This window comes from Adiantum capillus-veneris, chromosome 6 (genome assembly GCF_014529385.1).
Source record: "Adiantum capillus-veneris isolate H3 chromosome 6, ASM1452938v2, whole genome shotgun sequence".
NCBI lineage: Eukaryota > Viridiplantae > Streptophyta > Polypodiopsida > Polypodiales > Pteridaceae > Adiantum > Adiantum capillus-veneris.
The window spans coordinates 138,667,393-138,678,059 of record NC_140936.1 but is presented as its reverse complement, the minus strand read 5'-3'; the positions used below and the strand labels follow the sequence as shown (position 1 = coordinate 138,678,059).

Here is a 10,667-nt window from a genome sequence, read left to right as displayed (position 1 = left end):
CCCTCTACTCATGTGCCAGCTCTCGTTCACCGCATCACTCCAGGGGGGATTTGTTACCATATACATGTGGTAGTGATGTGTGTGAACACACTTAGGACTGTCAGGGCATTTTTTTCCCTCACTAGGAGGTTTTTCCCCCATGCATTGCATATACGCCCATTCATTCTAGGGCTATCTATCTTTCCATTGCACACTAAGTAATATACTCTTTGTTGTGTGCCTTGAGCTTCCTTTGTCTTCTCCAAGCTGTGTGTGTTTTCCTGCAACCCTAATTCCAACAGGAGTGCTAACTCAGCAAGGGAGAGTTGTGTAGCCTCCAGTGCACATCTAGTGGATATATATGCCAAAGCCAAGACTAAAGCGAGAAGAGATGGGATGCAAAGGCTCAAAGATAGCCACCATTTTTGCACTATCTTTCTTGCAACCATTACATAATTGTGATTATTTGAGCCCATTTATTCAAGCCTTTGTAATTTTGGCTTCGTAACATCCCAGTTTTGGGTATAGAGAGCCTTATGAGTTGATCACGAAGACTGGGGGAATTTTCTTGCAACTAAAGTCGAAGCCCACAAATTCCAAATGTAAGCACTGGGTCTATAATTAACCGATCAAATATGAACCCTAGACTTCTCACCTCGTTATGATAAATAGCCACTTATAGCTCATTTTGAGGGTTGAAGAGCTAGTCACATCAAGCTTGCTTTGTGAACATCAAGGAGCTTCCTCATGCACTCCAAGGAGTTACTCTCTTGTATTCTTTTGCTCCAACATGCTCCCTTATGCATGATGTTGAGATTTTAAACAGAACCAATACTTTCCCTCTCTCTCTTGCTTTGTGCAAGAGTATTTAAATAGGTTATCAAGTTTTCTTAGTCGTGCTGAGTGCTTAACCATTGTGTGGCACTTCTTGAGTGATTGGTGGTGCCCTAGGTTATGCATAATAGTAGGAAGGAATAGGCGACATGCTTGTTTGCTAATTAGAGTACATATCTTGCTTTCTTGGTGCATGCATGGAGTTGCTACATTACTTCATCTTGGATCCATAGAGGATCATTGAGCATTTGGCAGTTTGAGCGTTGAACGAGTAGGAAAGAGTAGGCATGGTGTTTCAAGTAAGTAGGTCCAAGAGCACGTGTGGTTGAGCTTGCGATGATGTCAATATGCATCTCTCAAGACCATAAATGTCGTGGTGTGTGTAGATAGTTTGTGCACTCTAGGCTAGGATCAACTTCCAAGCTCACTAGATTGACATTTTAATTGGTTGGTGCGATGCTATACTACCATGGCCGCACAACACACTATGAGGTTTGTCATAGCATTTGATTGATTGGATGGCCATGCTCTTTCATATAGTGCAACCTACGATAGCAATGGGAGAGCCTGTGATTTGTCCATAAGTCAACGTAAATCAAAACATAAGGCTTTGCAATCGGCCAATGGATGATTGTAGCTTCCAAAAATCAGCCATCGATACACTTTGATCCACCTTTGACCTAATCTTTGACTCATCTCTGATGTGACTAAAGGATATTGGGAGTACATTCAAGGTGAACAAGAAGACACACAAATGTTGCCCGAGGAGAATCCTACTCCTCAACGGGTAAAACTAAGATTGGAACCATGGAGCAAGGAAGGTCATGTATTGGCTGCCTATTAGTGTGGGCTAGCTATGACCAATAATAAGGCAAGGAAGCTTAAATTGAAGATAGAGCTCAACATTGTGAAGAAAATGGGTTTGTCAGGGAAGGACTATGTTTTAAAAATTAAGGACATATGTGAGTCCCTCCATCACAACAACTGGGAAGGGCAGAGGAGATTAAAAAATATATATATATCATGACACAAGCAACAAACACGCCGAGTTTTGTGGTGCAAACCATGCCGCCTCTCTCTCTCTAGTGCTGGTGTGCATAACCCAATACCGATAGATGGAGGCATACTCTCTCTCTCTCCCCCCCCCCCCCCCCCCCCCCCCCCCCTTCCCCCTTTCCCCCTTCTATGACGATTCAACGTTGTACCTCAACACTATCTAACACGTATATTGAATGAAGTGCAAGCGGTGGGATCTATGGCGATGAAGTGGAGCACATTTCTCGCGAATCTTGGACGCCATCCGATTTGTCCTTGTTTACTTTTTTGGTCCATGTTTGCCGTGTCCGAGTTCACTTTACGAGAGAGTGGCTTCGCCTTGGCGTGTGGTTAGGGAGTTGAACTGCCAACAAGGAGGTCTTGGGGTTCGAGTCCTCGACCCGGGGGGGAGGGGTGTGGATCAAAGCGTTGACTTTTCTCATGATCGTCCGCCCTTCTCGGGTCGCCCCGGGCCCAGCGAGTCCCCATCCGTTGATCCCACCGCCCGCACTTCATTCAATGTCCGTGTTAGAGAGTGCGTAGAAGGCAGTGCCAATGAAGGTTTTGGCGGGCATTATTTTCCCTCCTTTCCCCTCCTGCCTGTTTTTCCCGCCTTTTTCTTACTCTCCCGTGAGCTGCAATCACAGCTCGGTGCTCTTACACCGCAACGACCGGTCCGTTCTCGTGGTCCGTCCCGTCGACATTGCTGCTCCTACGATACTGGTCACGTTCAGGTGTAGAGCAGAGTTGCAGAGGGAAAGGGTGTGAGAGCTGCGGTACTCTGTGCAACATTTAGCAGTTAGTTTCTAATTTAGCGGAAGATTTTAGCCAGGCAGGCAGGCATGGACGTCAATCAGGAAGCGCAGCTAGCCCACAAGCGCACCTTCATGGACTTCCTTGACCAAGATGTAAGTTCCGCTTTGATTCCTTGTGTGATTTGTCTTCTTTCTTTCCTGTTGCAGAGGCAGTGGGCGAGTTGCTCCTATCAGTACATTTCCATAAATGTCTACGTACCTTTGTAATCATGATTGACCGAAGCAGGCAATTCGGTTTAAGATGACTGAAGCCAAGCTCTCAATGATACTCTTGGATAACACAAGGCTTTTGGCATGCCATATGCTTATGTTTGCCTCTTGTATGCCAGATTGGCCAAGGGATCTACATGGACAAAATCCGGAGTATGATTGCACAGGGTAGACACCGTTTATTTGTTGATTTGGCTGATCTTCGGAATTTTAATACCGATCTAGCTCGCCGGTAAGATCTCATCTGGATATGAGGGATATGAGAGAGAGAGAGAGAGAGAGAGAGAGAGAGAGAGAGAGAGAGAGAGAGAGAGAGAGAGAGAGACGAAAACCCTCTTTTCAGGTTAATACGGCACCCAAGTGAGTACTTGCAGCCCTTTGCTGATGCTCTTGATGAAGTCACCAGAAGTATAGATCCTAAGTATCTTCAAGAAGAGGAAGATGTTCAAGTTGGCTTTGAAGGCCATTTCGGCTTCCACAAGTTATCTCCTAGAGAATTGCTTGCCCCTTTTATTGGTAGTCTGGTATGTGTAGAAGGGATAGTCACAAAATGTAAGTACTCTTAGTCAGATCTTTGCTTTAGCCTTGTAAATGGCTCTTAACTTATGGCAATATATGATCTGATCAGGGGGTATTTTTGGATGAACAGGTTCTCTGGTCAGGCCAAAAGTAGTGAAAAGTGTGCATTTCTGTCCTAGTACTGGCGACTTCACTTCTAGGGAGTACCGAGATATCACATCAAACACAGGTCTTCCAACAGGATCTGTGTACCCAACAAGGGTAATTTTGGTGCAGTTATTACTCATCATTAGTGCTAGCGTATTTCATACTTGTATGGTAAATTTACCAATTGATCATGGTTTTATACCCGTATGATATTTGTCATATGATATGCGTATGATATGATCAAACATACTTACGATACTAGACCTACAAGATGAACCAGAACATTTTCTATGCTTAACCTCGACAAGAGCCAATGAGAAGTGCAAGTTTTGTAAACAATGGAAAGCAAGTTTCTGAGCTGCAAGCACGCTACAGTTATCACATGTAGCGTGTTTTTTTCAGTCCAAACTGTACTGTTTTCGGCTTGCTTCAAGTTTCTTGGGGATCCGAACCATGTTTTTTCTACACTTAATACCCATATGCGTCTGCTGTATGGCTGACATAGGGAAAACTATGGTGCATTGTGTTTATTTTTCAGCTGACATGTTTCACATTTTGCTGAAACTCCTACAGGATGACCTCGGAAATCTTCTGGTCACAGAGTTTGGTCTTTGTAAGTATAGGGATCACCAGACAATCTCTATCCAGGAGATGCCAGAAAATTCTGCCCCTGGGCAGCTTCCTCGTTCCATTGATGTGGTTGTGGAAGATGACTTGGTGGATGTCTGCAAACCTGGAGATCGTATCATAGTTGTTGGCATTTATAAAGCTGTTGCTGGGAAAACGAAAGGAAGTGTGAATGGAGTTTTCAGGTACTCATTGGGTCGTAATGAAAATGTTTTCAATCCAGTCCTTGCCAGTTGCCGTTGATGTTTATTGAAACTGTTTTCAGGACAATCGTTGTGGCCAACAACATTGCCCAGTTAAACAAGGAGATCAACACTCCCATTTTCACCAATGAGGATATCAAGAATATCAAAAAAATTGGAAATAGGCAGGATGCTTTTGACTTGCTGGGTGAGTCATTGGCACCATCAATTTGTGGACATTCCTGGATAAAGAAGGCTGTTGTCTTGCAGCTTCTTGGCGGTGTTGAGAAAAATCTCAAGAATGGAACTCACATCAGAGGGTAAGTTTTAATGCTAGGATGGAGTCTGATTCTTGATACTCACTACTACAGCAATCTTTAAAATCTTGTTTTTTGTCATTTACAGCGACATCAATATGATGATGGTTGGAGATCCATCAGTTGCAAAGTCTCAATTACTGAGGGCAATAATGAACATTGCTCCTCTAGCAATATCTACTACGGGTCGGGGCTCTTCTGGAGTAGGTCTAACTGCAGCAGTGACGACGGATCAAGAAACAGGTATATGAAGATTTGAAGGGAGCTGCAGTCAATGTAGATACGAATATCAGTCTGTTCTGACGCATGTCTGGAATTGCAGGCGAGAGAAGATTGGAAGCTGGGGCTATGGTGCTTGCTGATAGAGGGGTAGTATGTATTGATGAGTTTGATAAGATGAATGATCTAGACAGAGTGGCTATTCATGAGGTCATGGAACAGCAAACAGTAACAATAGCCAAGGCTGGCATACACGCCTCATTGAATGCTCGATGTAGTGTTGTTGCTGCTGCAAATCCAATATATGGCACGGTAAGTTCTCATAGCTAGTTTGATCTAATGAGTGTTAGGTGTGTAATTTATTTTTTATCCTGCGCTTGAGGTATGAATATCATCAACAGAGACTTACATATAGTGGGTATGGCAGTATGATAGATCTATTACCCCCACAAAGAACATTGGCCTGCCAGACTCCCTGCTATCTCGATTCGATTTACTCTTTATTGTTCTGGATCAAATGGATGCCGATATTGACAGGCAGATCTCCGAGCATGTTCTACGGATGCATAGATATCGCTCTCCATCTGAGAGCGGAGGTAATGTTTTAAGTCTTTTAAACATTCGCTTAAAATCTTCCACAGCAGAAACTCATTGCAAATAAGCTACATTAATAAATGCATGGTACCTTGCGTACTTAATTTACAGGGCTGCTAATCATGGAAGGGGCCTCTAGATCTGTAGAAGATGAGGAGGCAGAGGTAGCCACTGCTATTTTTGTAAAGTACAATCGGTTGCTGCATGGGGAAAGAAGGGTGAGACAAGGGAAGCGTGAGACTCTCACCATTAAGTTCTTGAAGAAGTATATCCACTATGCTAAGAGCAGACATCAGCCTGTGCTTTCTGATGAGGTGGGTAACTTATGTGCTTCTGTGGATTGAGTTGAGCCACCATGGGAAGTTTACCTGAAGACTGATTTTGAAATTGAATTTATCAGGCTTCAGAGCAGATAGCATCTGCATATGCAGAAATGCGGAATGCAAGCGCAGAAAATAAGGTCCTTGGCTTCTTCTTCTATGCTTCATATGTATCTGGAGTTTGGGGCCTATTAAGCTTTCCTAACATAGAGTGCTTTTACTTGACAGTCTGGTGGGGGAACCCTTCCTATCACTGCTCGAACCTTGGAAACTATCATCCGTCTCTCAACAGCACATGCCAAGTTGAAACTTCGAAACCAGGTACGAGACCAGCTCCTTTAATTAAGTTTGTAGCTTGTTCTTCTAGCTTGGTAAAATGTTAACAGTCTCTTTTCGTTTTGAATCATCATTATCAGGTGCTGAAAGCTGATGTTGATGCAGCTTTAAAAGTGCTGAACTTTGCTGTTTACCATAAGGAGCTCACAGATATGGAACACCGGGAGCAAGAGAGGGAGAGAGAGCTGGAAAGGAAACGTCAGGCTGAAGGCGATGCTGGAGAAGACGGGGATGCAAGTGGAGCAGTTGCAGCAGAAGAGAGGTTCGACTTATGACAATATCCATTTACTTTGCAAGAAAAAGTGGTGTTGTGAAGCTGATGAGGGGTGTTTTTATTCTGCAGGCAAACTCCGAGGAGGCAGAGACGCAGAAGCAATGCCGACTCACCCAGCAGGAGAACGTCAGGGGATGTAGATGAAAGGGATGATGATTTGCCTACCAATGGTTCTGCTCAAATGGTTAATGTTGCTCCAGAAAGGTACACTGGTGATTGTATGGTTTACTTGGACTCTTTATTTGAGTGCAATGCTCTCTTAAATCTTCTTGTATGACTGCAATGCTCATTTCAAATTTTATGAGTACCATGTTCAATCTTTGTGATTACAATCTTTATTTACTTGTAGGAGTAAAATGCTCACTTTGATCTTGCAATGCTCACTTCAACTGTATCATTTACTTGTATGGGTGCAATGATTTACTTGGACTCCTATTTGAGTGAGATGCTTTATTTGGATTCAATTGATGTACAGGCAGGAAAGGTTTCATGCTGCTTTCAGCCAACACATGATGAGTAATCGGCTCGACCAGATAGCCGTGAGTGCTGTAGCAGCTGCGGTGAATGCTGGCAACCCAAATCCCTTCAGTCGAGAAGAGGTCGATTGGTTGTTACAGGTCAGTACTATTATGACTGATGGATCTCTAGCAAAATCTTCTCTGATTGAGGACTAATTGTTTGGTTGAGGATAAGCATATGCTGGAGCTGTGCACAAAATTATGAAGCTTTTGGAAGTTGGAATATTGACGCACTTAATGTTGATTGAGATTTTGTATGCCCTCTCTCTAATTTCAAGAAAGCTTGATAGAAATCAAGACTATCTTACCATAGGTGCTTGGAAGGATCTACATACAGCCCTCTTGATGTGGATTGAGAGATTTGCATGCTCTCTCTGTAGTTCTCAAGGGAGAGCTTGATAAAAATCAAGACCATCTCACCATAGGTGCTTGGAAGAAAATCAAGACCTTATCATAGGTGCTTGGAAGAACCTACACTTCAGGAGGTTGCTAACAAGGTTATATACATGCTTTCAGAGTGCCCATAAAGAGCTCTTGGGAATAAAGTAGATATGGAGCCACCTCTTATGCTCACTCCTTGCCTCCTTAAAGTAGCACTTAGATGTGGACCCTAATTCTTTAGCAAAAGTTACTTTTATAGGTGCATAGGAACCGCCGTTAGGGTTCAATTTGGGTGGATGCTTCACATAAAAAAAGGGTTTTTTTACAAAGAATGACTTCTATGTTTTTTTCTACATGTTAATTTTAGAAAGCTCACATAAAAAAAGGGTTTTTTTACAAAGAATGACTTCTATGTTTTTTTCTACATGTTAATTTTAGAAAGCTCATTGTTGTGATTGGTTTGATTTGTGTGATGTTTTGCTTACAGCGGCTTCACACAGCGAACAGAGTGATGGTGGCAGGAGATACAGTTCATCTAGTCTGACAAAATTATGCTGGAATGGTTTTGACATAGTTGGTATATGTCTTTTTCCACACACAAGTACTCAAAATGTAATTTGTCAACAATCATGTTGAACAGACTAATCTCTTGTGCCATGGCCCATCATGGGTGAAATTCAAATGCAACATGGTTGCTTAGCCGCCGCCAAACCCACCCCCCCCCCCCCCCCCCCCCCAAACCCCCAACACACAGATTTCTAGCATTGTGGATTGATGAAATCCATTACTTTCAAGGACTAGGGTGAAGGAGCCAATCATGAGACATGCCCCAATAGGGGAGCCAATCAGGAGACATGCCTCCACCAGTCTCAATTATAGATGAAAATTTGGAATATGCTTGGAACTTTGCTTGTGTCCTTTTCTGAGATGCTAAAAAGTGTACCATTACTAGGCCTTGGCTATCTCTAATCCTTAAAAGGCCTCAAAAAGTGAATTTTGTCAAATAGAGCATCGGATTAAACTTAAATAATATCAATCTTGGTATTGTTCAATTCGGGTTTTATGTAGTTTCATGAAGAATTTGATGCTATTTCCACATCACTAAAATGAAATATCCTCCTATAGCTATCATTTTTGAACCAAGTTTTGATATATGGTTCCTGTATTTTGCAAAAAGTGAATTTTTGTAGACTTGAAAATAGGATCATACTATCCACATACATATAGTTTGCTATCCTTGATGTTCTTGCCTCAATAGTGTTCATTGAGGATAATGTGGGCTTTAAGTCTGTCAAATATGCATGCCCCCCCCCACCTCAACACACACACACACACATCCATGGGCAAGCCATATTTTCCCTCAAGTCTATTGCAATGCACACCAATCATCCTTGTCAAAATCATGCCGCGCCCATTCGGATAAAGCTTGTTGACTAGGTCCATTAGGCAAGTAAATTATGGCAAACTTTTCTTCCTTTTTCTTTTAAGAGGCAATGACTAATTGTTGTCTTTTGATTGTCTCGATATTACCCTCCCCTTGAGAGAGTTTCCACTCTAAAACATCATTAAAGCAACCTCAATAAAGCTTCTCTTCTAAAAATTTATCGGTGTTTTTCAAATCTAAATTTACAACATTAATTGATCCGGTTGACAATTACCAATTATGGTACCCATATGTTTGTAGCAAAAATTGAATCGAATGATTGAATCAAATATCCTCTTAAGAGATTGTTCATTTGGTTGAAAGGAACCTTTACTCGGAACTCAAACTAATAGTAGAGCCTACTTGAAGAGAGATGCTCTAACTTATTGCTCTCTTGTCAATCAATTCTATTTCAGATTTGGAATGGTTATTGACTAATTCAAATCAACCTTTACGGACAAGTGGACTTTCTTGTGACATGAAATATTTTTTGGCACCTTATGTTTAAGTCCACTAGTTCATACTCCATTAGCAGAGTAAATCCTAAATTGGTGTTCTTCTTTGTGAATGAAGAAGAGCCTTTTGTAGAGTATCTCTACGTAATTTAATAAGATATCTTAACTTCTTAACTCCACAATTTGATGGACGTTAAAGGGTGCTCGATCATGGTTAGACACTCGATAGGATTGGGCAGGCCAAGGGCCAAGATGCATATGCAGTACAAGGGGCTTGTATTTAGGAGGCCAAGGTCCTATATATGGCATGGTTGGGTGAAGTGTATGTGCTAGTCCCCAGTCTCTTACACTAGATGTGACCAAAGCTAACATCAAACGACACACTCATAGTGTTTTAATAGAGTAAGGCTAATGAGTAGCCACATATGTCATGCTTGCTCTTAGCCATGCATATATCAGAATGTTTTGAAAGAGAAATACTCATGTAAGTAAATGAATTGAGAAATCTAATGCACACACGGAGTATTGTGATGGAGTGAGAATGATCTTGGTTTGCACTTTGCTCAAGATAAATACAAGATACACCATATCATTTTGTAAATATATTGATTAAAACGTGGCAATATAGTTGACGATGAGATGATAGAAGTACATGTTGGGAAAACAAGAACAAAAGCCTTAAAAATTATCTACATTTTCTACTGCAAAAGTTATGAAGACACCAAATTTCAAAATTATGATCACTATGTGCAAAATTGGCACGGACAGCATGTTGCCATGGCACGACTATTCATATAGAAGTCTAGTCGAGGGCAAAAAACTATATCCAAAAGCATGAAGGAGGTAAAACAACCCAAACCTGAAAAATTCTGATAGTAGGTTGCTCCCTTTCTTTCTTATAACTCACATATCACTTACATACAAGTTTTAACTCAAACAACACTTGTATGAGCACACATATAGTGACTCGTCGACTGGCACTACATAAGAATGCTGCCATGGCACGAGTATACATATAGAAGGCTAGCCAAGGGCAAAAAATTGCATCCAAAAGCATAAAGGAGGCAAAACGATCCAAACTTGAAAAATTATGATAGTAGGCTTGATACCAATGTAACATTTAATGGCCTAGTAACTTGTGTGTAGCGGAAAATAGCATGAACATAGTGAGCATTTCATTAGAATAGATTCCTAATGAGAATAACAAGAGTGCTTGGGTGGAGAGAGCAACAAAAAGCATAACACCTAGTTAGATAGCATGAACAATACTTCAAAAGAGAGAAAATTAAGCAATTGACGAGGATCGGATTTGCATGGAGCCGGTTTCCCCCTTGTAACATTTAATGGCCTAGTAGCTTGTGTGTAGCGGAAAATAGCATGAACATAGTGAGCATTTCATTAGAATAGATTCCTAATGAGAATAACAAGAGTGCTTGGGTGGAGAGAGCAACGAAAAGCATAACACCTAGTTAGATAGCATGA

At 41.6% G+C, this 10,667-nt stretch overlaps 1 protein-coding gene across 1 annotated transcript; it reads left to right on the top strand.

The window, feature by feature from the left end:
• The first annotated feature begins 2,549 nt into the window (after positions 1 to 2,549).
• On the top strand, positions 2,550 to 8,340 carry MCM3 (Minichromosome maintenance (MCM2/3/5) family protein). The gene is made up of 16 exons (XM_086514877.1): positions 2,550 to 2,756; positions 2,993 to 3,105; positions 3,217 to 3,425; positions 3,523 to 3,653; positions 4,113 to 4,351; positions 4,432 to 4,668; positions 4,754 to 4,908; positions 4,988 to 5,196; positions 5,312 to 5,480; positions 5,590 to 5,792; positions 5,879 to 5,938; positions 6,027 to 6,119; positions 6,215 to 6,396; positions 6,478 to 6,612; positions 6,884 to 7,025; positions 7,795 to 8,340. The coding sequence occupies exons 1-16, from the start codon at positions 2,691 to 2,693 to the stop codon at positions 7,849 to 7,851; spliced, it is 2,400 nt and encodes a 799-aa protein (XP_086371003.1). The 5' UTR covers positions 2,550 to 2,690; the 3' UTR covers positions 7,852 to 8,340.
• The last annotated feature ends 2,327 nt before the right edge of the window (positions 8,341 to 10,667 follow it).

Coding starts and splice junctions, on each gene's coding strand:
- MCM3 (XM_086514877.1), top strand. CDS start 2,691: ATGGACGTCAATCAGGAAGCGCAGCTAGCCCACAAGCGCACCTTCATG. Junction 3,106..3,216: donor AATACCGATCTAGCTCGCCG/GTAAGATCTCAT, acceptor CCCTCTTTTCAG/GTTAATACGGCACCCAAGTG. Junction 6,397..6,477: donor GCAGTTGCAGCAGAAGAGAG/GTTCGACTTATG, acceptor TTTATTCTGCAG/GCAAACTCCGAGGAGGCAGA.